This window comes from Magallana gigas, chromosome 1 (genome assembly GCF_963853765.1).
Source record: "Magallana gigas chromosome 1, xbMagGiga1.1, whole genome shotgun sequence".
Taxonomy (NCBI): domain Eukaryota; kingdom Metazoa; phylum Mollusca; class Bivalvia; order Ostreida; family Ostreidae; genus Magallana; species Magallana gigas.
Window position 1 is genome coordinate 1,323,219 of NC_088853.1, and position 27,092 is coordinate 1,350,310.

A 27,092-nucleotide genomic window follows, 5' to 3' on the forward strand; every position below is an offset into this window, starting at 1 on the left:
CGATAAATGCAGCCGATTGTTACAGTGAACACATACAAGCAGATCAGCAATTAAGGTTCTTAATTTTCACTACCCTTCGGCCTTCATTCCACTGAATACCGTCCACACTTTGAACACATACGTTTTCCAGTACATCGTAATCGTCGAGATTGACAGATATGTGTCGTCTGCCTGGGAATATGGTGCCGAGTCGTTTGCATATGAATGTTCAGTGTTAGTGTTTTCGTTCTTTTGAACGCTATTAAATTGTTTCATACGCGATGCTTTTTTACATTTATCTCTACTAAAAAATTTCCTTTTGATTTTTAGCGGCAAATGTTGACCAGTGTTGACAGTCCGCCATATTGATTACAGCATTTCCGGATTAAATGGACCAGAAAGTTCTTTATTTAGAATTCACATGCTTTGCCACGTGATCGCTATCTATAGCTACTGTCAACTTCTTTAAAGGTGGAAGCTCTACGTCAAGAGTCATTCAACCATGTCCTCCTATACAAACAACAAGGCATTGAAGATCCTTCCAAAAGACTCGCCAAGGAGGACTTTATTTTAGCCATCATGACCAAACAACAGCTGGATATGTACCAAAAATTTGCAGGCCGGATTTTATGCATGGATTCCACACATAAAACAAATCGTTATTCATTCAAGTTAATTACTCTTATGGTAGCTGATGAGTTTCGTAAAGGTTATCCTGTTGCATTTTGTATTTCTAATAGGGAAGATGAATTAGCAATATCTTTATTTCTGTCATCAGTTAAGGCTCTCTCCCCTGAAACAAAGGTCAAGGTTATAATGACAGATGATGACAATGCAGGGTGGAATGAAGCAACGTCGGTCTTTGGTTCTGATCTTCAGCAGTTCCTTTGTACCTGGCATATTCAAAGGTCATGGATAAAAAATATCCACAATCATTTTAGGAATGATGCTCAGAAAACAGAAATATACTGTTATCTTTGTGCCATGCTGCAAGCAAAATCAGAGAATGATTTCAATAGGTATAAAGAATCATTGATCTCAAAACTTCTTGCTATGAATCCTGGGTTCTTAAAATATTTGATGGATAATTACTTTAATCGTCCTGAGAAATGGTCATTGTGTTTTAGGAAAGGAATAGAATATGGCAATGTTAATACCAATATGTTTGTAGAAAGTTTTCATAACCAGCTGAAAACTATATACTTCTCAGGGAAGCGCAATAGGTGCATAGGTGTGCTTTTAGACACTTTGTTAAAGATAGAGAATGACCATTTTATAAGACACCTACAACGTGTTTCTTATAACAACCCTTCTGATATTGATGTGCATATTAAGGATAGGCATGACAGAGGTTTGGATATTGATAATTCCAGGGTTAAGCAAATTACCAGCAGTATCTTTTCATTAGATTCTGAAACAGATAATTATATTATAGAGGCCATGCTGGATGATTGCTCACAGGAACATTGTTATAGCAAATGTAAAAATTTACCATGCATAAATCTTTGCTATCACATGTATCAATGTTCTTGCAGTGATTACCACAATGGTCATATATGTAAACATATTCATAAAATTCATTCTCTTTCCAGTGTTTCAGATACTATTGTAAGAGATTCAGATGAAAATGAAGTGCAACTTTGTCATCCTGAACCAACAGCTGCAAAACCTAAAGAAAAGACATCCAAAATACAACTGCAGCGAATAGATAACCTTCTCGATGAACTTGGTCATCAGGTTAAAAATCCACAAGTCATAAAATATAGATTATCTACAATAATTAAGTCTTTAGAAAGTTTAATTTCAGGTAATAAAGCTTGCATGACCATCCAAGATGAAAATCCCATGAAGCTAAATCCCACCGAAAGAATTGCAGGAAACGCAAATAATATACTGCAACCAAGGTTTCACAAAACTGAAAAGAAAAGGGGACGGCCAAGGAAAACACCACTGAAGAAGACCAACAGAAGAGGATATGAAAAAAATTCTGAGGTTTATAAATATTTTTTTTGAATATACTAATCAATAATAGGGATGATTTTGCTTTGGTTGAATGATCACAGAAGATTCACTGATAACTACTTGAAATATATGTTAACTATGGAGAAATATATAAGAGAATATACCCTACATGTATTGTAAAACTTGATCAAAATGTGACTTGTATTAAATGCATCACTAGAAATTGGTTAACAAATGCTAACTTCCATTGAATCTCATTATGACAGGAATGAAGGGGAGACTCCTACACAGACAGAGGGGGCAGCAGCAGGACCATCTCATGGCTCTGTTGCTCCCTACCCTCCACTCAGGTTGGTTCATCCCCAAGGACAACCACTGCAAGTGTCTCGGAGTGATGAACAAAATGTGTTTTCGTAAGTTACTTCGTTAATTTGATTTGTAACATGTAATTTTTTAAAGTATTATTTGTAATCACTTACAAGCACATTGAAACTACTCCTGTCAAGTGCAATAAATATGTTGAATTTATTGATGTTATTGTGCTTATGTATGTTTATTGATTTTATTACAAAGTATTGGCCAAGGTGGACTGGGTCAACCATCTTGGATGAGAATATCACCATCTATGTTAGGCAAAAGGATAACTGTTGTCAAAGATGGAAAGCCTCAACAGATCATATTTTCAATTAATGGTACATGATTAATTGTTAAACTATGAAATTAAAAAAAATGCAATAGAGAAATCTTGTAGGAAAAGTGCATGTGATACATTTTCATACATATGTTTAAAAATTTGTGCTGAAAAATAATTAAGTGAGAAAAATTATGAAAATATAATTATACTGCTGCTAATGAAATATACAACCATGTAAATGTAATAATATACTAGCTAGTGTGTAGACTTAATAAAAATTGTATTTAATAGGTGACCAGGGAAATCCAGATCCTGATGGAGAGTGAGGAAAGAGGCAGATATGTGGCTGTGGCATTAAGTCAGTCCGGTAGTAGCCTGGCAATGGCAAAAAGGTATTTCCTTAGGCCAGTGTCATCAGCTACATATTCTCTACTTGAACTTGCCGGAGATTTGGGACAGCAAATGCACCTAAATGCAGCATCTAGTTTTAAATGGTGGGCTTTGGAGGGTAGAGGCAGGTATGTGGCTTTGACATTAAGTCAGTCCAGTAGCAGGCAAGTAACTTATTCGTTCTGGTTAAGCTATTTCTTACTTTGTTTCAGAAGTCAATATAATTTAACATTCATATTCACATGTTAATTTTAAATTTTTAAAAAGAAGTTTAAAGAGAGAGAGATTCCGAGAGAGAGAGAGAGAGAGAGAGAGAGAGAGAGAGAGAGAGGAAGGAGAGAGAGAGAGAGAGAGCAGAGAGAGAGCAAAGGGAGAGAGAGAGACAGAGAGAGCAGAGAGAGAGAGCAGAGGGAGAGAGAGAGAGAGCAGAGGGAGAGAGAGACACACACACACACAGACAGACAGACAGACAGACAGAGCGGAGGGAGAGACAGAGAGAGAGCAGAGGGAGAGAAAGGAGTTTGATGGGGTCAAAAGAACATAAAGAGATCTCTGCATGGATTACCATGGTAAAGAAATTAAGGGAATATAAGGTATGTCTTTTGTCTTTTGTTTAGGCCCACTTAGATTAATACTAATTAAAGTGAGTTTTTCTGATCAAGAATTGTTGATTTTGTCTGTGCAATGAGTTATTTGTTTTATTGAATTATGTAGTCTCAAAACTACACTGTGTGTGTGTGTAATCACAGATTGAGTTTTCCATTTTAACTATCTATAGATACTCAAACCATTGCAGTTAGGAGACTTATACATCTTTAAAATAAATACACATGTATTATTAAATGCTTAAGTTTATTTTTATTGATTGATAATATCTGCCTTGCTGTATACTATTACTGTCTGCAGTTATTAATTTCTTAAAGTTAAAAAAAGGTTAAATCCTTCTCCATGCCATAAAGGCACATAGGACCGGGGCTTATCCGCGGTTTTCCATGGTGCTAAGCTGATGAGAGTCATTGACTCCCCCTGGATGGGACACCAGTCCATCGCAGACCACATACATGTAGTAAGCAGTACCCAATGTCAGCTTAGTGGACTTAAACAGTAGATAAAGTGCTTTGTCTGTTTAGTGCACAACACACAACACCAAGTGACCACAGCAAGGTTTGAACCAGCCACCTTTTCAGTTACTGGCCTAACTCCCATTACCATTGAGCTACTGGCTCCACAATGTCTTAAAATCCTTGTATTATTCTCACATTAAGCTCACATTAAGTTTAAACTTCATAGCCATTCACTTCCCCATCTGTGTATGTCAAAGCTCTCCACACACTTTTTACAAACAAAATTCATATGGAAAGTAAATATTGTTGCAATGTTTCTGAAGGAAGATTGTATTAGGTGCATGAGCAATGTGGACTACATACATGTAGGTTTATGTTGGTTTTTTGTTTGTCTGTTAGTTTGATTTTTTAGCATAATTAACTGTTTCCCAACTGATGAAGCCCGGACAGTTAATTAGATATAAAAATTATGGAATGCTGAACGTGAATTGGTACTTATTTAAAAATTTAGTAGTTATTTAATAAAAAAAACAAAAACAAAACTTCAGCATTTTGTAATAGTTTATCCTGCATTACATTTTGTTAAGTTTGACGAAGGGATGCATGTACAATATATGTACAAAATCAAGTACCAGTCCTGCAGGGTAAACAGTTTAACCACATGATGACCATAACAGCGCACAATTTTGGCTCAATCAATTTAAGAATACAATTAAATATTTAGAGTCTAGATATGGTTGTTCATGTATTTGGTACAGATACACCTTGTAGTTGAAAACAAACCAAATTGTTTCATCTCCAGCTTAAATTATATGAATATTTATTTTATTTATGGCTACAGGTGTAATCAGTACCAATAAAAGGGCAGAAACTTACATGGCAAATAAGATAGATTTTGATGTTTATCTTTCATTTTAAATATGATAATTTTGAAATTGATTTTAAAAACGTAAACTATATACATGTATATTAATAGGTATGATTATAGAAAATACTATCTGTCATGCCATGTAGGTCTTGGGGATTCCTAGTTGACATGAAGGTTAATTTATACCATCATAATATCGCACCCTCATTTGCAAATATTTTTTTTCTATAAAATTAGGATGGAAAAAACAGATTATTATAAATTGTGAACTTGACTGTCTTTTTTTTTCATGAGATAGCCAGACTCATTTAAAAATGTGAGTGATGTATCAGAGCTTGTACCATACTCTCTTCCATAAACAGGTACTACTTACCGTATTTGTCTTAATGTGGTAGAGTCAGACATATGGCATTCCTACTAGCTCTGGCTTTTGCTCAATCGGTAGAGTGCTGGACTAGCGTGCCAGAGGACCCGGGTTCAAACCCCAGCAGAGGCAATAAGTGTCTTTGTTACTATAACTAATATATATAATATTTTTTTTCTGGATAATATGTAATTGAGTATTTAAATGATCAGAAATTATTATAATGATAAATCTGAGCATATATAGATTTCTTTATATCATGTTAAATATTTTTACATGTAAAATGCTGTGACAAGGGGAATAACTCTTTCATATTGTACAAATGTAGCATTAAAATATGATGTATATTTTATGTCTGTTAAAATAATTATACTATATGAATTTATTATGTTACTGAATAATATTGATGTACATGTATATTTACAGATTGAATTAAATCACAACAATAAAAGGGAATAAAATATTCAACAACGAATGTGTCCATCATTTACATCTGTTACCCATGCAGATATTGCATTGGCTGTTTATTTTTCGGCAATGATCACCACCTTCCTAACCCACATAATTCACCATAGAGAGCATTATACTTAATTTTTATTTGTGTATATTTGATATCAATGATACGTGGGTGTAGTTTTCTTTCAAAACCCAGATTATTTTTAATTCAGATAACACACACTCAATTAGCTCTGTTACATGCATGTAATACTGGAAAAATATATCATGGTAAGGCTAATGGTATAATGAGAGTTGTCAAGACCTTTGTACAAGGTGTACGTGCATATGTGTGAAGTTAAAACTACATATGTACATGTACCTGTATTTTTTATCATAACAATGAAGCACATAGATATACCCATAAATATGAACTTCCTATTGAGTTTCTAAGCATTGCTTAAAGGTGATAACTTAAGTTTGTTTTACATGTATACATTCAGGGCATTTTCTGTTATTCATGTAGCTATTTTACATATACATATGTATTTTGGCTATCTAAAGCAATTCCCTACTAAATTTATTGTAGCACAAAGTGAATAAGCAACAAATGACATTAACTTGATGCATTGATGGATTAGAATTTAAGAAAATGTCTTATCTATAAGATACCAAAATAATTATATTGTCATTTATTATAGGGCTCACAACAAACATGAAACAATTGCTTGTGATCAACTAAGTAAGCACTAGTGTAATTTACCGTCCCAGGTAATTAAACTAGGCATTATTGTGTAAAAAAATTTTCTTCATGTAATAAGTTTCTGCATTGTAATAGAGGCATCTTTTCTAATCATTTGGTGGCCTTGAAAAAGGCCGTTTTGACTGGATGGTAGGGTCAACAGCAAAGGTCAGCTAACAGGTAACCTATCTGTACCAATCTGAACAGGAAGGAGGCAGCTGTGCATCACAGGACCAGCCGAAGGGCTGAAAAAATGCTGTGATAGAAACACATGTTTCCATCATCAATGAGGTGAACTCCATCCCTGTCAAAGTGTTTCTCCTTAAAGAATTTGTGGGAAAAGAAAAAGACTTTCTTCCCCTGCTCGAAAGCACCAAATTCTTTAAGAAGAAATTTATTGACCCGTTTCTTCTTACGGTCATAAGACCGTGAAGAAAGACCCCTGGGTCGCCTTCGACAAAAGATCGAGGCCACAATGATGATGGATGGAATCCGGGTGTTTCTCCCTCAGCACGGTAATCAGCCTCTTCAGCTTCACCAGGACATCAGAGGCAGAGGTCGTGTCGTTGATGTCATTTCCCCCCAGCTGAAGCAAAATAACCTCAGGACTGATCCTCTCTACCAACTGCATGTCAAGGTGGTACACCTGTGGGACAGTTCTGCGTCCAACACCATGCAGATGGACATCCAGGTTGCCATGCCACATCACTCTGCCGTTCACCCTCATCCAGTCTCTCAGTCGCCTGATAAAGCTGTGCCCAAGAACAAGTGCTCTCATAGTGGCAGCTTCTCTTAATGACTACACTGCCCGAGTGTCACGTTTATATAGCCGAAGAGCGGACGTCTGAGAAAGCAGTTATGGCGTTAACACACTAGACAAGGAGTTGCGTCCCTTTCCGATCAGCTGATATGTATTTGTGTTTCTTTAAATATATTTTGCAGAAATAATGAGCAAAGTTTAGTGTTTCCTCTATGAATTAAAGATTGTAAAACATTCTGTCCCTATGAAAGTATCACACAATGTACGGAATACTCTAAAAATAGATTATTACATTTAGGCAACGCAGAATTATGTTGAAGGGAATCACTTTCATGAGCAAATTATTATATATTGTGCGTTAATAGTTTGACTTGGAGTAAATATAAATTTCATAAGAGGATTTAACAAGGTTAAAAAATATTTTTATGTATTTGTTGTAAACTGACATCGCATTTATAAAGAGAAATTCGTATAAACTCTTGGCTATGAAACACACATGTGAAACACGCGGTATCTCTATACATGTATTATTATTTCACCGACACGTAGGCTTAAATGAATCATTTTTCAAAAATTATGTATTAATAATTATAAGTGCTAAAATATAAATTTGTAGACTAATGATGCACGCAGAATATATTTGTTTAACAGACAAAACCATGCTGACCTTCAGCTGATGATAAACATGCAAGCCCTGACCCCAATATCATGAACTTCAACATTTATTCTACAACATTTATTCCTCTGTATGACTAAAGTTATATAAGAAATTGAATTGTGGATTGGGTATGTTTGAATAATTAAAATATATCTTATTTTCTCAGTGAATGAACGATAATATATTTTTTTTAAACTTATTGTTTACGTACTACTTTGAATTTAAATTGTTTACATTGGTTTTCGAGCGATTAATAAATCGTAACAATTTCTTTTCTTATACAATAAATTATTTAAATTTTTTCAGATAAATTTTGAATAAATTGGGATTTTTTACTGGTTAATTTATATATATTTATAAGTATAACTAATCCGGAAAAATATAACGTAATCGGAAACGTTTACCGCGTTACATGTAAATCTCGCGAGATCACAGCTTCTGTTCATCTGCCCCTGTGACACATTCCATTTAACGAGGCCGGGTCTAATTAGTTCTGCCCTAGATTTTTTAATGAAATTTTTTACCTGAATTTCTTCTTATATAATAATTATTTTAAGATTAAAAAATAAGACATTTACCACACCGTTTGTTTAGGGGGTCATCTCAAAGTTTGTTAATCTTTAACATAGGACCCTATGGAATTTCGCTTGAAATGTATCAATTTTGCACATTTTTTTAAACTTCTGCCCTAGGGATTTCTTTTTCTGTTCTACATATTAAAGTTATTGCTAAAAGGCATCAAATGGTCAAATAAAAAAAACCTTTTACCTCCTGGTTTGTTCCAGGGGTCTTATCAAAGTTGATTTTTGTATGCCCAATTTCCCAGATTTGTCAGATAATGGCTATTTTTTATTTGAGAAAGGCGGAAAAGGTGATCTTTATAGTATTATTAAAGCATTCAGACATATATAAGTAATAGAAAAATATATAACATCACATATTAAGGGTCATTAATATAAAATACATGGTTACTGTCTTGAAATATATGAATTAAGCTATATTTAGGCGAGTTAAGAAAACGTGACAGAGGGTTAGGCCTGCTGAACCCACTTCACGCTTTCGACTTGAGCCCAAATATAGCTTATACTTCGAAACAATTATGTTTATTCCACAATATAACATTTATTTTACGCATTAAACGAGCCATTTTCAACAAATTTCGCTGAATATTTGCAGTTGAAACTATCACGCCATGGCGTCAACCAAGCAAAAAGATGACGTCACAATACAATGAAACGCTGCGCGAAAGCGTGCGTACTCGTTCTGTACTCGGCCTCGTTAAACGAGTATTCCATGTTAAGTGCACATTAGTAACGTCATAATGAAAAATGACGTCATTTTAGTACCTGTAGGATTTCGCGTATAACACAATTAGTACAATGCACAACTTTAATAACTCAGAAAAGACGTTGAAAGTATCGTAAATGTTGCGGCCAAATAATGCCAATACCGTATCTTGTTCTTGATAAACATAAATACAGTATGAATATAAACATTGATAAAGTATGGATGTTAATATTGATACAGTTTAAATGTAAACATTGATACAGTATAGATGTAAACAGTATGTTCTAAACATTGATACAGTATAGATGTAAAAATTGATACAGTATAGATGTCTACATTGATACAGTATGTATATTTCCTTGTCAACACAGACAGCGTCTACAGTGAGGGTCGTCATACTTAATACAGGAAGGGTGACAGTCATGTCTCATCGGGGGACAATAGGCTGTAATATAGAGAAAGGATATAGTGGACAAAAAAGCAGTGTAGGCTATGATAATAATGTAAGTAGTAGTTGACAAAAGAACAGTATTTAAAAAAAGGGTCGGTAAACTGTTGCACATGTAGAGAAAAAAAGACAGAGGTTAGACCATGAAAGTGACACAGAAATGAAGGTCGTTTGTAATAAAAGTCATGTTATTTGCAAACGTACAGAAATGACTCTACTCAATGGCAAGACTCACCACTTCCTGTGCCAGTAAGCACGCGCCCGTTGCTGTAGACTGCCGATCCACCACTGATACCATAGGGAGTTTCCCCGCCCCCGTGTGTCAAAGAGGTACCAGATCCGCCCCCGACAATAGACCCAATGTTATCATAGGATCCACCACCGCCCGTTGATCCTATAGAGTAACTTGATCCGCCCGTCAATACACCCAGGATTACACCACCGGAACCTTATGAAGCGTAAAACGATAATATATTTTCCACCACAGATAAACGTCTTTTTGAAATTGTATGAGATAAATTATTAATAGACCCTTTATGGCTTACTTATCAGTGCATCAAATGTTAAGAATCCCTTTTCTATGACGTCATTACCTGTGACGTATTGACTTGAGCCGCACGTGTTGCTGTTGTGACACTTGGTGTTGGTCTGAGTCTGAGTGACGACCACCGTTTGTTTCTGCGGAGGCGGTCTGTCCACGTAGATAGGGATCCCCGTGTGTTCTGTATTCGGGACCTTGGAGCCGCACGTGTTACTGTTGTGACAGCCCGAGGTTTGTGTGACCAATACGGTTTGTGGGCGTGGCCGGTCTATATATACCGGGATTCCGGTGTGTTCAGTCTCCGGTTTTTGTACATACACTGTCTGTGTGGAGGGTTTCTGTACGTAGTAGGTGTGAGGTTTCCCGCAGCCATTGCAGTCTGTGGACCCTGGCAAATATTGATTATAAAATAAAAATGTCTATTTGTATTACAATAACTATCGTTTTCTTTACTGTAAGAAAAAAGAAATACAAAATGAACAGTTATTAACAATACCAAATATGTCAGTAATTTAATTAAATGATAATAGCTAACGTTACATATTTTTGGATAAATACCTTATAAGGTAATTTGATGTGACGTCAAGAACATGACGAAAATAACCGATGTTGCACAGCTTAGGTTCATCGTGTTATAACACGCATACAAAAATACAAAAAAGTAAACGTATTGAAAATACATAGGAGGACAAGTTTTTATTAAGTCTTAATTAAGAATTAAAGCAAAAGTCAGATCTACCTGTGACGTATACAGCCTCGGTCTGGGGCCGGGGTCTGACATAGGACACCAACTGGGGTTCCACAGGGGGTTCACAATTGTAACACTTGTTCGGGTTTTGGACGTAAACAGTTTGAGTTTGTGGTCTAGGCTTGACATATGACACCATCTGAGGTGTGACGTCACAATCATGGCACTTGCTCCCTCCTGTGACGTAAACAGTTTCTGTTTGTTTTGGTGCTGTTTGTACGTACGTCACTGGTTCGGGTGTAGGTGTGAGGAAGTCAATGTACTCGCAATCAATGCATTCAGCTAGAACAACAAATAAGTATCATTTATTGTTTATTATTTTTGACGGTGGGTACTTTCCATGTATAATGGATCGGTTTGTGAAACGCATTTAACCTGACGCTTTTTCTTCTATACATTGCACTAAACGTTCACACACTTGCCCATGTGACTTACACGTGGTCTGGGGCTGTACGTATCCAACTAGACATTCACAGGTGGGACATCCGTCCACACCGCACTTGTACCCGACCTCACAGGATGTAGGACAGCTGAATGACGTCACACAGTCAACCTTGTGTTGAATGACAACCTCGTGTGTGGAGTACCCTGTCCAATCAAAAATATAGATGCATAAAGATATATAAAAGATTAGATAGTGAATGAAATAATTGTAAAATGGTATAATCCTTCATTCCAAAAATTAATGAAAATTGTATCATTTTCTAATTTTTCTATACATGTGTAGACGAATTTCAGAATTTATAACAGGAAACGACTGATGTTAATGAAAACGGCGACCTTATAATACATTCTAGTAGATAGTGCCTGTTTGGGAGGGTAACTGTTGAAATTGACACCCCTCTAAAACCATTGTCAACCGACACGTCAGACAACAGTCAGGGTGTAATCAAATGTCAGCACGGTCAACTTTTGCCAAGTTTCAGTAAGAGAGTTGTCATTTACCTGAGGGTATGGCACAGTCACACGTGGGACATCCGTCTGTCCCACACTTGTAGCCAACACTACACCCGTAGCTACACACCAAACTAGGGCAGGTCAAGGTCATTATCTGCTGAACTACAAAGGTCAAATGCTAGGGTCAGACAGATCTCGTTATGATATAATTTTCGAACTACTAGTATGAAGAAACAATGAACATCTGTTATAAAATCATACAGTACTATTTTAATACTTTGAATACTGGTGCAAAGAAGCTACCATGCCTTGTGGCTGAACAACTTGAGCTTCAAAGAAACATCTGATTATTTTTGATAAAAAAAATGTTGATATAAGACGTATTTAAAGTGCCCTCTCTAGCGAAAAAAAAACACGTTTTGTTAAGATTGATCTCATTTTATGTTGTCAACGTGCGTTTGACTGTTTTAAGATTAAAAGTCACCTGTTAGTAGTCATGACTGTGCAAGACTGATTTAAGGCACAACTAATTTGCTACAGATGACCTTTTATGAAAGTCGTGAATAATTAGATATAATTGACACTTGTTGCAGATCTGTAGCTACATGGAGAGGAGAGGATTGGAGTCGACAGACCGTCTATTGATCTATATCTAATTTGATACCACGTGACTTACTGTAGGTGACTGCCGGTTTGACACAGATACACGTGCCACACCCGTCACGCCCCGCCTCCCCTATCTGGTTCCGCACGTCTCCCGACACGTCTGTTCTACTCTGCACTCCTTGGGCGGAGACACAAGGTATGTGTTGTGGGAAGATGTCGCCGTGGTAACTTGTGTTGACGGTCGGCCACCCGATACAGTTCCAACTCCCCCTGGCATGGTGCCGCCCCCGACACCGCCCCCTGAGATGTTGGAGCCGCCACCAGAGGTGGTGAACGGGGTGAATCCGCCATTGACGGAGTTTGATCCACCCATATATCCACCTCCTCCACCGCCAATGAAAGATCCGCCCACTAAATTATCATTCACAGATTAATATCGTTTATAATATAAATAAAATTCAAAGAAAAAAAATCAGCATTACAAACCTAGCTAGACATGGAACAAAAAGGAAGAGATGCTGGTATACAACTGCTCTGAAAGTCTTGACGTATTTGGTTGTATATATATTTGAAACAATGTTTGAGCTTATAAAAAAATACAAGGATTTATTTACGGCAAAGATGACGTTTGATTTGTTGACAACATGCCGAACAGAATCCCTACAACAAACCAGTAAGGAACATGTACTGGTTTACCTGATACCGGGCTGCAGTCACAGGACGGACATCCGTCTGATCCTAAAGGACCAATCCTGTACCTCCCTTCACAGGTTGATTTGCATAGCTCCACCCCTAGACAGTCTGTCTTAGTTCCTGGTCCTTGATTGACGTGAGAGAAAGCGGCTCCGCCCATGGAAGTCATGCCGGACATGAAAGAACCGCCAGACATCGCCATCATTCCGCCGCCTAATTAAAATATCAATTGCACCGCCATAAATCCCCCCAAATCATATACTTCCCTAGTAGGTATCAATCATTTATTGATCATACTCATCATACTCTTCAATCAATAATTATGACAAAAACGAACTAAAATGATTCTTAAAGGTATTGATATAATTTACCTGGACCACATGGACAAGATTGACAGCCAAACTCATCAACCATTAGACACCATTGGGGACACCGTACACGTCTCAGACAGCGGGAGGGGTTAAACACGGAGGAAGGGGCGTGTCCTCCCATCGCCCCGCCCATCGCCCCGCCCCCTGAGCGCGGACCTCGCATCCCGCCCCCTGGGCCCATTGATGGGGCTGACATCGGCCCGTGGGACAAGACTCCTCCCATTGGGCTGCTGTTTGGCCCCCCTCCGTGGAAGGGACCACCCCCTCCCATCATAGAGGGAGACCCCCGGGGTAAGTTAAATCGTTTGTGTTTGTTGTTATGGTGGCGGCTTCTGATGAGTTCTTTATCGGGTTCACTGAGTGTGGAGTGTAGGACTACAATGTAACTATAGTGTTTGATAAACTTGTCCTAACGATGCCGTTATTTCATGCATTTCTTAAACATATAAAATCAGAGATATAAAGTTCGCCAATACAATGTTAAATTCAAAATGTAAAGTCTTAAATTAAAGTAATTTTAGTTGTTTGTATCTGGGTTTTTTTTCCTATTTTTTTTAAATCGTCTAAAATATTAATATTAATTTTTTTTTATTTCATAAAAACAAAAGAAAACTCAACATCGAAAACATCAGGTTCAAATACTGGTAACTTAGCTTTAATTTTCATATGACGGTGGTTTATCAAATCAACAACACAACATAACTATATGCACTTTTTTCTCTTTATCTTTTTTGCCTAAATCATTTTTTTCTTGTTATTCTAATGACATTGGAAGTTGAGCTTTATATACCGCTATTTTTTCTTTATTGGATCAGAAAATGTTATATACAAATACATCATGCAAGATATATATATTGATAACATTGAACTAACAGTGGACGATTTATCAAAAAAGAAAGTTATAGTGTTCTTACCTGTTGTAAAGAAAATATACGCAATAATTCCAGTCATTGTCACGTTGAATAAAATTATATTTCTTTTTTTTTTAAATAAATTTTCCAAAAAAAAATTATTTGCTTAATAACTAGGCCTAGAAATGTTCTAACAAGAAGTAAGAAAGCTGCGCCTGAAGAAAGAACAATCGATATAATATACTATCGTGAGTGGAGATACGACGCATGCGCTGATTAAACAGAATGACTTCCGTTTTATCTCCTGGCTTGATAATTCCTTGACCAAACCGACAAGGCGACAGGTGAGGATCGGATGGACGGTACCTGAGCTGTAGACCCGCACATTGTACACACCGAGGCAGTAGCAGGTGCCCGGGCAGTCACTGCGTGCCAGTAATTACGGGATGCCACTATAACATTCTACACACAATAGAAAGATTAATAAATTCAGTAAATAAACAGTTTGTTTTGATCACCATTTACGTCAAGGGGTATATCTTTTTCTCAACGTTTGATTGTTTAGAATAAATTAAGTAACAGTTCAATAAAAATGCAATTTACAACAAGTATATACAAAGACATGATGATACTCTACACCAGATACACTAAGGGATGGTACTCTACATTAGATACATCAAGGGACGGTACTCTACATCAGATACATCAAGGGACGGTACTCTACACCAGATACTCCAAGGGGCGGTACTCTACATCAGATACACCAAGGGACGGTACTCTACATCAGATACACCAAGGGACGGTACTCTACATCAGATACACCAAGGGACGGTGCTCTACATCAGATACACCAAGGGACGGTACTCTACATCAGATACACCAAGGGGCGGTACTCTACATCAGATACACCAAGGGACGGTACTCTACATCAGATACACCAAGGGACGGTACTCTACATCAGATACACCAAGGGGCGGTACTCTACATCAGATACACCAAGGGGCGGTACTCTACATCAGATACACCAAGGGACGGTACTCCAGGATACATAATTTACATGTAGGTCACTTGCATAATTCTGAATACGTCAGTGATTGTCTTGCAAGACAAACATTCTCGCTGAGCATATTTTCACGTTTTAAACGCATACAGATACAAATTCAGAACATTTACTTCTAATTCAAAGTCCAGAACAGACAAGTACATGACATATTATTATAATTAAAAGAGAGACATAATATTATAATTAAAAGAGAAAGACATGCCAAAGAATAGTGTAAAAATTATTTAAGTATAACAATTACAGCAATTGACAATGTTAATTCCAACAATATTTCACTTAAAAGGAGTACTATAGCATGTTTTCATTGATAAATTTGCCCACAAGGTTAAGTATTCCCTTGTCTTTAAGGTTAAGTAACCAAAAAAGTTGTTGATCATTATCTTATGTTGAAATGTTGGAAATCTGCTTTTAATTAACTGCTTTAATTTGATTTTAAACGAGTTTTAGACTAAAAAGCAGATAGCATCATTTTAAAATGTAATGTTTTAATGTGGTTAAATTGTTTTAGAGTGATTTCGGTGATTGAAAATAGTTACCGTCGCCGACAGCTTACATTGCTTTAACATCTCAGCATTGTTGTTGAAAGTGGAGGGGGGGGGGGGGTACTTTACCAAAATTTTACATTTGCAAAACACTGCGCCGATTTTTAAAATCCTAAAACCTGGTACTCTTATAAATGTTTTTGTCATGTCTACTTACTTTGAGAACAGTGTGTGTGGGGGGGGGGTGGGGTGGGGGGGGGGGGGGGGTGGGGTGGGGGGGGGGGGGTATGTGTGGGTGGGTGGGTGGGTGTGTGTGAGTGGAAGGTATGGGGTATTTCCGTTGAATTTCTTTTTTTTTTATTAATGTAAATTTAAGGGGAAAAAATACTGATTTTAAAGAACATGGGGGTAACCCTACCCCTTTAAACCTTCAAGCATATCTTTGTTTGTATGATGGTTAGTGACATTAGTAGGCGCTGGCACGATAAAGGACCTCTACAGCTCAAAGTCAAGAATTCACATAGGTCTTAAATTTAAGGCGTGCGTGGTTAAAGTACAACATAATTAGAAAATATCAATCAATATCTGCATCTTATTCACAGGCACATGACGTTAAAATTTTTTGTCATAATTAAACAAAGCATTGGTGGATCCAGAGGAGGGGGGGGGGGGGTTCCGGGGGTCGGAACCTCCCCCTCCCCCTTTCTCTGGGACATATGAATTTCTTTGAAAACTTCTAATGCATATTTAAAGGCAATTTTTCCATTTATAATATAAATACTGTAATTATCTCAAATAAATGCTTTTAGAATTGCTTATCTAAAGATTTTCTCACAACGTACCGTAATTTACATGTATTTCTCATATGAAAAACCCTAACTTTTTTTTATCGAAAAAAGTACTCCCCTTCAGCATCTGCTGTTCACTTCCATGAGAAAACACACAGTTTGAACTCATAAGCCATCGAGTAAAACGGCGTTCAAGTACAAGTACACATATTCGTTTTGCTTTTTAAAGCTGCTTTCAAATGTATTGTTTAGTTAACTTAAGTAATTATAATAAAAAAGTTTTACTTCGTTTCATACGAAAAAAAAAATAATACAGAGAAAATTAAACCCGCTTATGCTATTTTTCTGGAATGCTAGATACATTCATACCCACATGAAACACAAAAGAAAGCCTTTTTTGTTTTGTTTCCGAGAATCGGATATTATGTTTCAAAAATACCGTGTAAGGGGTTTATATGTAAACCATTATGAAAATGCACAATTAACTTCTCAAAACTTTCTTGAATTTGATCGCATCTGTACTAGTGCCGGATGATGTGGCGCACCCATTACAGAGGTCACATCAATTAAGTTCCCTGGGACGACTATATTGCTTGTACAATTTGTTACACATGTTCCATCTATTCCACAAATAAACTATTCCAATTAAATTTTTTGTCATATCCTATCATTTAGACCTTTCTTTAAGAAGGCAATCGATAAAAATCAAAATCGATAAATAGTTCAGAATTTACACATCAAAAACATAAAAAGATTACCCAAAAAATTCCTTTTTATAATTATTAATAGCTTGTCGTAATTAGTCTGGATTCTTTTTTGTTTCTTAGTGTTTCTTTCTATGAAGCACAGACGCACGTTCTCATTGCTGTAGACTTGGGTTTTTTAAAGGCTAGAAATTATGCAAATCTTCCTTACCTAAACCAAAACTCTGAAATTAAAATAGATATGAAATAGATATTGACGAAATAACTGTTTATTAAATCTACGCACGGAGAACGTTCAAAAGTCGATCCTTGTTTATTGACAAATAATGATTTTTGTACTCATTGATGTTCATCAATTTGAACCCCCTTTTTCCAAATTGCTGGATCCGCCTCTGCGAAGGCGTGTATTATTAGGTATAGGGTATTTATTTTTATACAAAAAGTTATAGGCTTACCGCCCGGTGCCTGTGATTTTTTTGTACGTAAAATGCTTGTATTACGCAAATATTAATTCAAATTATACAAATCAAGAACCAACACGTTTTCAGGGACAGCTATATATAGCTGAGAATCACTGTTTGGGAATTTTCGCTTTACTTTTAACAGAATTCCTCGGTTAATGCAAAGCCTTTCATTCACGGTTCAATGTACAAGCGGAGGGGGCATGGAGTTTCAGACCCAAAGTCTTAAAAAATAACTTATTAAATTAGTATAGCAAAGCTACCAAAAACCGCCAAACAAAATACCTCCCCACCTTCCTGAAAAAAATCTAGCTCCGTCATTTCCGTGCATTCATTTGTTCTTGACACAAAACATACAGTAGGCCAATTCATTTTATTTTGTAATCCTTCAGATTTTGTTTTCAAAATAGAATGATGTCGATTGATTGTTTCAAGGACCCCCCCCCCCTTCATTTTCAGTAACAATTATGTTAAAATACATTAATCCATTAAATTAATTAGATTATTTAATCAAAACACCTTCACTTGTTCACCATTCTATCAATGATCTATATTTGTGTGTATCCTTTGTAACATAAGAAAACGGTCGAGGAATTTAAACAAAACAATTTGTTTACGAATATTCGTCGCCCAGTCTTGGTGATTGTCCATAAAATATGTTTAATGAATGATGACGTTTCTTATATAGATTGTGTCTAATGGCAGTTTGAGTTGTACTTAATATTTGTAAATTAAAATGTCATCCAGTTTTTTCCGTTTATGATCTAGCTGATTTCATTGATTATTTTATTTTGTGTAAAAAGTGCGTGTACCGAATGTCCATGACATTTTGTTATGTGGTTGTGTTCAGTTCAACAAGTGCGATGATTTTGCTGCTGAAATAATCACGATTTCCGGTGTCGTCATCGTGACTTGTAAAACTTGTTATTTCACAAACGAATAATGAAATTTGACATGAATTAAGAAAACAAAGCACAGATGTATACATGTGTAAGGATACGACAGAATGTAAAACGGACTAAACTCATCGACTTCTGACTGGACAGGAATCTTATAGGCAGAGAATTGCCGTCAAAAAGACAATTTTAAAATTTTTATTTCACAATCGCATAATAAAATTTGACACGAATTAATAAAAGAAAGCACATACAATGAAACTGACCAGTAGATACACTTGAGTTGTTCTCGCCAACGTTTCTGCTAAATATGTATAGAAATGTAGAAACATCTTTCCCAGGCACGTAGCATCCCCCCTCCCACTTTTTTGCACAACATTTTTTTTTCTTAAATTTACCCACAAAAAATTGAATTAACATCGAGTTGCCCCCCCCCCCCACTTTTATGGTATCCCCCCCCCCACCCCAACCACGGATTAGGATTTTCAGGGTTTTGGAAAGTAACCTTTAATTTTTTTTTTTTTTTTTTTGCTTGTCAAGATTTTTTGGATAAGTTTCCCACTTTCAAAAACGATGCTATGTGCCTGTTTCCTCAATGTTGACATTTTTTTAGGCGGAAGCGCCTATTGCAATTGCTTTCATGACCTTCTACGTCATAGGTCAAATTCCTGCCCTTTTTCATGGTAAACTATCGGATGTTATTTAAACTAAGGGCACACAACTCTATTACCCCCCCCCCCCTCCACTGTTCGACCCCCGTTTAAATATCCTTTCTGATAATAGAACTGTGGTATGTCTCTAAATTTTTACTTTATCGTTTTTAATTACAGTATCCATTGAAAATGCCTATAGCAAAGATAGCAAGTGGTAGATTTACGTTTTTGATAGTACATGAACGAACGATAACTCTTGCGATGGTATGCGACATAAACAAAGTCTGATGCCTGTAGATGAAATTCCGAGGAAAAAAATACATGTAGTTCAATTTGAAATTGCGTTTTTATGAGTACAGAAGAAAAAATTGATAGGGAAACAGGTAATGAATGCCTTTTTTTAAAAAACAAAGGTATGTATAAATCTATTTAAAAAAAGATTGTTAGAATGATACAATGCCTATAAATTATTTGTAAACATACCAACGTTTCGCGTAGTAATCTCAGACAATACTGCATAACGTTATGCAGTGTAAAATGTTTGTCAACAAACCCATGCTGAGAACAACTGGTGACTGTCCATCTTCGACATACGTAAGGTAAGTTAGGTAAATAATGTGTTATTTCTCATTGTATAAACGTTTGCCTCATCATTTTAGATTTTCATGTTACAATAATCTTGATCGAGGAGCTGGCACATTCTTAATCCGAAATTCCTCTGACTCTAATCCCCGCTTGTATATTGTGACATGCGGAGGAGACATGTCACAATATAAAAGCGGGGGTTAGAATCAGAGAAATCTCAGATAAGTACATAAATTTTATGAAAGAATTTATATTGTTTCTGTTAGGCATTCATCGATAATTCTGAAAATTAATGTCGGTCATTTGTTATGAATACTGTACAAGGCGAGGCCTACAGGATATCTTTAAAGATTAAAATTTAGCACAATGGAATCGCATATAAAGGAATATAACATTTCCTTTTTTTAAACCTTTATTATTTTGTGACATCTTTGCAGAGCTATATGTTCATATGGTGATTTTATAATATGTTACGAACTGCACTGTATGATATAGGGTTCATTCATTTTGCTTACAAATAATTACAATATTCAGCTTGGTTTAAAAATGACTCATGAATAATGCAAATGAATTTTCTCTAAAAATATCTCAAATATAGCTTTTAAGTATCATACAAGATACAATTCATTGGTTGATATAATAAATATTCCAAATAGGCTATTGAAAAGATATTTAATTAAACATTTAAAAAAAAATAATATGATTTATCCTTTTACCTACTGTATTTACTTGTGTCTCAGAACTACCTTATCATTACTCTATAATGAAAGTGACTAAAATTTCCTATTGAAATTTCTCTACATCATAATTTATATGATAATTTTGATGACTGCATCTTTTGTTTTTAAATTTTAAAATTTTCAATTCATAAGAACTTCGACTATATAACGGTATATCTTTGATCGACCATGTTCATGATTAATTGCAATTCCAAAAAGACTCAATTATATACCTGACAATGATGATAGATAATAACCTAACATATACTAGTATCTATTTGTTCTATATGTATTTGTTCTTTCAGATGAATGTCAAGAAACTGATAACATTAACTGACAAGAGGAGACAATGAGAGCTCAACATCATTCTTCCTCTCTGGTGAAGGGGAGAGTTGCTAAATTTGGGTGCACAGCTAAATTCAAGCACAACAAAGAAAAAGACAGATGCTATAAAAATGCGGTGTTGGCTTCCCAGTTCAGCACTTTTAAAGAGGGACAAACATTGCATGTTTGCAACTTCTAAATGGAAGCAGGGCATCTGAAATATGCTGGAATCCTCATCTTAATGGCCTTAACGCCATTTTCAAGGTTAGTAAATACAACTAAATTTAAATACGATATTCTCCGTGGTTTTCTTGCTTAAGTATGAAGTAATTATACCCATGCTCGGAAGGAGAGGGGGTATATTGTTTTACCCTTGTGTGTCTGTTTGTCTATAACACAAATTTTGTCATAGATATCTAAGCAACAATCGCAGATGCTTGAAATTTTAACTCAGTCTTTGTTAAGGCATGCCATTCAGTAGGATTGATTTATCAAAATATTTGATGTGAACTTCCCATTACATGTAATGTTAACTATGCTTTTTTGTATACACATCAGAGCAAGGGTATCACTAGTGAGCATTGACTCACAGATATCTTGTTGTCATATATTTAATAATATAGTAAATATTCTTGTACTAGATGCAATTGAAAACTGAAGAATTTTGGAGAGAAAAAAATTGAACTTTCATTTACAGTTCAATCATTATATTTTCCATTACTTGTATATAATATACCAAAAAAAACGTTACAATTATTGATAATTCATATCGTGTGATCTTATTATATATCTCATCCTTTATTTGCAAAATATATGTATACTTTTGAAAATAAATTATTTAAGGTAAAACACATATAAATTCAAAATAGTTTATAGATTATTTTTTTTTTAAATCCATGTTTTCTTTATTGGAGGTCAAGTATATTGTAATGAAATATTGCTTGATAACATATCCATTATTCATTTTTCTTCAACACATTTTAGAATATCCTGCTGAAAAAGACAGTTGTCATTGGTATAATGGATGCAAGACAACACTAGTGAATTGAAATTGTTGTTACCACAAATGGCACACTCCAGGATTACATGCTTTCCAAAAACATCATTACAGCATGCAGCCATTAAGGGATTCTTTGAAAGTCTATGTTCTGTAATGGTGGAGGTTCTCTTAAAGATTCCATTAGTATTAAAATAAAAACTTAAAAGTTCAAATGTCTTCAATACTAGAGACCTGTGATTTGACAGTACAACATGGAGCAATTGTAAAGGACATAATTTGTACATTATTGAATATCAATATATAGTTATCCATAAATTACTGGGCTTTTACATTGTATTGTAATTCTCAACATTTGCATATATGTTTGATCTTTGTAAAACGTTTTTGGTATACAGTACAATAAGTAAATACATTCTTTCTAAGTTTTAAACATTTGTCAACAAAATATATGAACTGCAATCTGAGGATCAATTAGAGGTCTGCAATTCTCCACATATAAAATGACTTTGAAATCATCCTGTTACTGTTAAACTTGAGAATATAAAAAGAAAACATCAAAATATCTTTATTGAATACCTTTTTTACAACACATTGTCCAGATATTTTGTGTATTATTTTATGAAGCTGATTTCTCAATGGCTATTGCTTCTCAGGTAAGCAAAGTGACACACATACTACTTGATTCTGTAAAATACTGTAATCAAGTGATGTACAAATGTAACTTCTGCATTTTTGTGAAACATTATTGTAAAGAATAAAATACTACAGTTTCAGAAGTTCAGTTTACTAAATTCTGATACTATAATATTCTTTCATCATTTTGATGTCAAAATGAACATTTTTAATAAATCGGCATAATAAATGAAAATGTATTCCTGTAATTTCAGCTTGTATATAAGTATCAACTGTTATACGAATATACTTCACAAAATAAATGTTTTGATGTTTAAATTGCTCTTCTCATTTAATCTTTATTTAAGGCATGATCCAGACTAATCTGGTGCAGTAACAGAGTATTTCCACATTTACTACATGTATATACCTTAATTGACATATAAGAATAGTGTTTTATGTTATCAAACTAATTCTTAAAAAGAAAATAGTTATAACTAGAGCAAAGCTCGTTGCAAAGCAACGAGTGGGTCTTCCGTTAATGTCGGAAGTAAAGCCGGAAGTTCCTGTAAGAAGCAGAGCTCTTAAACCAACAACAAGAGTAACTAAAATAAAAAGATGAAAAAATCGAATTATTCCTGGTACGACTTAACAAAATCCGAATGATTGTAAGTACGAATTAACAAAAACCCTTTTTGATTTCGGTGGCAGGGGATAGTTTTTCTGGTCGAGGAAATGTGAGGCAGATAGTGCTCATATATGAGATTTAATTTTTCAGTGGATTTTTAAATTTGCTAAAATTGGTTTGCATGCAGGGGACACATGGTCCCAACTCTTGAGAATTTTTAAACATTTCAGAATAAAACAAGTACAACTTACATATAGCACTATAAAGAACAGCCAGGGACGGTCTCAAAATTTTCTGAAAAATTGCCCTTTTTTCACATTTTCACGGGTCCAGAACCACCCTCCAGTCCCGAGCAACTGCCATAAACTACCATAGGATTTGTAGCTTAATGTATACCCATGCAAATAATCACCAATTGATGGGGGGTCAATCACCTTCTTTTCGAGTGACATTTCGTGTTCTGAACCCACCCTACTTTTCAAGCACAAAACCAAAAGTGAAAATTTTGGCCTCAGTTTCGCATTTTTATTCCATATCTGATGAAAAGTGCTACCAGTATTAAAGTGTCATATATCAAAGAAATTGACATGAGCTCCTCTATCCACAAAATGAATGCAATAAATATTCTACCAATTTATACCCCTCAAATAACCAGCCAAACCCCAGGTTCTCCCTTTATTTCAAAATTTTGACCGGGTCTTTCCTTCGAAACTATCCCCTGCCACCTTTAACTTTTAGAGTTTGTTTCTCTCTAACCAAAACACTTTACAATCAGAAAGTTCATGCAATTCTGAGTAAAACTTTTCAAATTTGGTCTGATTTCATTAAAAAATAAAAAAGTTATGGCTGTTTAAGTATTACCCCCTTTCCCGGCTGAATCACCTTAACCTGTTTCTGTAAGGTTTTCAAGATGTATCCTGACTTCTTTCAATCCAAAAGACATTTTTTCTTTTAAAATCAGTTATAACAAGAAACCTTTATCCAAATCTGATGTAAAAACATTGAAATATTCACATTTAGTAACAACATATAGGAGAATTCAACTCATATGTATCACCTATCCCCCTGCAAATGGGAATAAGAAAAAACACACTATTACTCCTTGCAATCAACCTTTTTGTTTCTAAATGGTATTAACAGGTTTAAAAACTCTATTGGAACATAAAAGCAACTTATTTGGAACACAAAACTTCACTTTCATCTCTTCATAAGGGACAGGTACCTAGAAAATGGCAATCAGGCATCTTACCCGAGGAGTCATTTCCCAAATATGCTGAACGGATGATGATGAAACCTAATTTCTCTGTTTATTCTTTAACCAATGGTAAAAGATCTAGATTCATTTGTTAAAAAGATTGAAATACATGTTTTACACATAAAGAAATACCAAATTTGAACATCATGACCACACCCCCATCATGAGGTCGGAATACATGCAAATGACAAATGGTTAAAAAATGCACACAAATTCAATTTTTCTTGATATATTTTCAATAAAGAAGAAACCAGACATATGTGTTTTGTTTTAAATGGGAGCAATTTTGTGTACCTATGAGATTTTATCAAAAGAAATGTGAAACAAAGGCTATTTTTGGGTTTTTGGTGAAGAAAATTGAAGGGTGGAGGGTGCTTTTTTGACAATCAGAGATTTTAAAATTGTTTATAATGACTTAAAATGCAAATATTAACTATTCAGAATTACATGTAATTACATATAATTTATATGTAGCACATGTAAAATATATATTTAGCCATAAAAGCTACTTTTTGTCCTGTTTTAGCTTGAGAAAGAACAATATTTAGCAATTTCTTATCAAAACTAAGGGTTTAAAACTTCATAAAACTGCATGGCTATCAATTAATTTCAAGAAAATTTAAAGAAAATGGTATAATATTATTCAGTTAATTCAAATTCAACCCTGCATCTTATATCAATAAGAATAAAATGCCTATAAAGGGTTTTAAAATAAGGACAAACCCAAAACGCTAAAAAGTTGCACTTTTTCTATGGACCACCCCCTGTTACATTTTGGCCCCTAAATCTCATCACAGGGTTGAGCAATCATAAAAATTCAGCCAGTTTCCCATTTTACACACATTGAACATCTTTTCTGTTCCCATATTGTTCAATTTCAAGCCTAGTAAAAATTTGACATTTTCTTGAAGGTGGCAGGGGATAGTTTTTCTGGTCGAGGAAATGTGAGGCAGATAGTGCTCATATATGAGATTTAATTTTTCAGTGGATTTTTAAATTTGCTAAAATTGGTTTGCATGCAGGGGACACATGGTCCCAACTCTTGAGAATTTTTAAACATTTCAGAATAAAACAAGTACAACTTACATATAGCACTATAAAGAACAGCCAGGGACGGTCTCAAAATTTTCTGAAAAATTGCCCTTTTTTCACATTTTCACGGGTCCAGAACCACCCTCCAGTCCCGAGCAACTGCCATAAACTACCATAGGATTTGTAGCTTAATGTATACCCATGCAAATAATCACCAATTGATGGGGGGTCAATCACCTTCTTTTCGAGTGACATTTCGTGTTCTGAACCCACCCTACTTTTCAAGCACAAAACCGAAAGTGAAAATTTTGGCCTCAGTTTCGCATTTTTATTCCATATCTGATGAAAAGTGCTACCAGTATTAAAGTGTCATATATCAAAGAAATTGACATGAGCTCCTCTATCCACAAAATGAATGCAATAAATATTCTACCAATTTATACCCCTCAAATAACCAGCCAAACCCCAGGTTCTCCCTTTATTTCAAAATTTTGACCGGGTCTTTCCTTCGAAACTATCCCCTGCCACCTTTAACTTTTAGAGTTTGTTTCTCTCTAACCAAAACACTTTACAATCAGAAAGTTCATGCAATTCTGAGTAAAACTTTTCAAATTTGGTCTGATTTCATTAAAAAATAAAAAAGTTATGGCTGTTTAAGTATTACCCCCTTTCCCGGCTGAATCACCTTAACCTGTTTCTGTAAGGTTTTCAAGATGTATCCTGACTTCTTTCAATCCAAAAGACATTTTTTCTTTTAAAATCAGTTATAACAAGAAACCTTTATCCAAATCTGATGTAAAAACATTGAAATATTCACATTTAGTAACAACATATAGGAGAATTCAACTCATATGTATCACCTATCCCCCTGCAAATGGGAATAAGAAAAAACACACTATTACTCCTTGCAATCAACCTTTTTGTTTCTAAATGGTATTAACAGGTTTAAAAACTCTATTGGAACATAAAAGCAACTTATTTGGAACACAAAACTTCACTTTCATCTCTTCATAAGGGACAGGTACCTAGAAAATGGCAATCAGGCATCTTACCCGAGGAGTCATTTCCCAAATATGCTGAACGGATGATGATGAAACCTAATTTCTCTGTTTATTCTTTAACCAATGGTAAAAGATCTAGATTCATTTGTTAAAAAGATTGAAATACATGTTTTACACATAAAGAAATACCAAATTTGAACATCATGACCACACCCCCATCATGAGGTCGGAATACATGCAAATGACAAATGGTTAAAAAATGCACACAAATTCAATTTTTCTTGATATATTTTCAATAAAGAAGAAACCAGACATATGTGTTTTGTTTTAAATGGGAGCAATTTTGTGTACCTATGAGATTTTATCAAAAGAAATGTGAAACAAAGGCTATTTTTGGGTTTTTGGTGAAGAAAATTGAAGGGTGGAGGGTGCTTTTTTGACAATCAGAGATTTTAAAATTGTTTATAATGACTTAAAATGCAAATATTAACTATTCAGAATTACATGTAATTACATATAATTTATATGTAGCACATGTAAAATATATATTTAGCCATAAAAGCTACTTTTTGTCCTGTTTTAGCTTGAGAA

General features: G+C 35.1%; 2 protein-coding genes and 1 long non-coding RNA gene across 4 annotated transcripts; 1 reads left to right on the plus strand and 2 right to left on the minus strand.

Annotated features, from left to right (window-relative positions):
• Positions 1–9,171: 9,171 nt before the first annotated feature.
• Positions 9,172–12,774, minus strand: LOC105331383 (uncharacterized). Its single transcript, XM_066080703.1, has 7 exons — positions 12,454–12,774; positions 11,826–11,939; positions 11,316–11,468; positions 10,872–11,162; positions 10,137–10,520; positions 9,827–10,039; positions 9,172–9,588 (listed from the first exon to the last, which is right to left on the minus strand). The coding sequence occupies exons 2-7, from the start codon at positions 11,926–11,928 to the stop codon at positions 9,506–9,508; spliced, it is 1,227 nt and encodes a 408-aa protein (XP_065936775.1). The 5' UTR covers positions 11,929–11,939; positions 12,454–12,774; the 3' UTR covers positions 9,172–9,505.
• Positions 12,775–12,926: 152 nt separating this feature from the next.
• LOC136274227 (uncharacterized) lies at positions 12,927–14,815 on the minus strand. The gene is made up of 3 exons (XM_066080704.1): positions 14,362–14,815; positions 13,448–13,822; positions 12,927–13,289 (listed from the first exon to the last, which is right to left on the minus strand). The coding sequence occupies exons 1-3, from the start codon at positions 14,396–14,398 to the stop codon at positions 12,994–12,996; spliced, it is 708 nt and encodes a 235-aa protein (XP_065936776.1). The 5' UTR covers positions 14,399–14,815; the 3' UTR covers positions 12,927–12,993.
• Positions 14,816–19,303: 4,488 nt separating this feature from the next.
• Positions 19,304–22,818, plus strand: LOC109620208 (uncharacterized). 2 transcript variants are annotated; one of them, XR_004598902.2, is made up of 3 exons: positions 19,304–19,944; positions 20,955–21,237; positions 21,958–22,818. It is a non-coding gene; the product is annotated as an uncharacterized lncRNA (long non-coding RNA). The 2 variants fall into 2 exon arrangements; XR_010712531.1 differs by having other exon boundaries at positions 19,304–21,237.
• The last annotated feature ends 4,274 nt before the right edge of the window (positions 22,819–27,092 follow it).

Excerpts from the sequence above, each read along its gene's own strand:
- LOC105331383 (XM_066080703.1), bottom strand. The coding sequence starts at position 11,928 with ATGACCTTGACCTGCCCTAGTTTGGTGTGTAGCTACGGGTGTAGTGTT. Across the intron at positions 11,469-11,825 it reads TGACTGTGCCATACCCTCAG|GGTACTCCACACACGAGGTT; the intron begins GTAAATGACAAC and ends TTGATTGGACAG. Across the intron at positions 10,521-10,871 it reads CGAGGCTGTATACGTCACAG|GGTCCACAGACTGCAATGGC; the intron begins GTAGATCTGACT and ends AATATTTGCCAG.
- LOC136274227 (XM_066080704.1), bottom strand. The coding sequence starts at position 14,398 with ATGACTGGAATTATTGCGTATATTTTCTTTACAACAG. Across the intron at positions 13,823-14,361 it reads GTATATTTTCTTTACAACAG|TCCTACACTCCACACTCAGT; the intron begins GTAAGAACACTA and ends GTTACATTGTAG. Across the intron at positions 13,290-13,447 it reads ATCTTGTCCATGTGGTCCAG|GCGGCGGAATGATGGCGATG; the intron begins GTAAATTATATC and ends TATTTTAATTAG.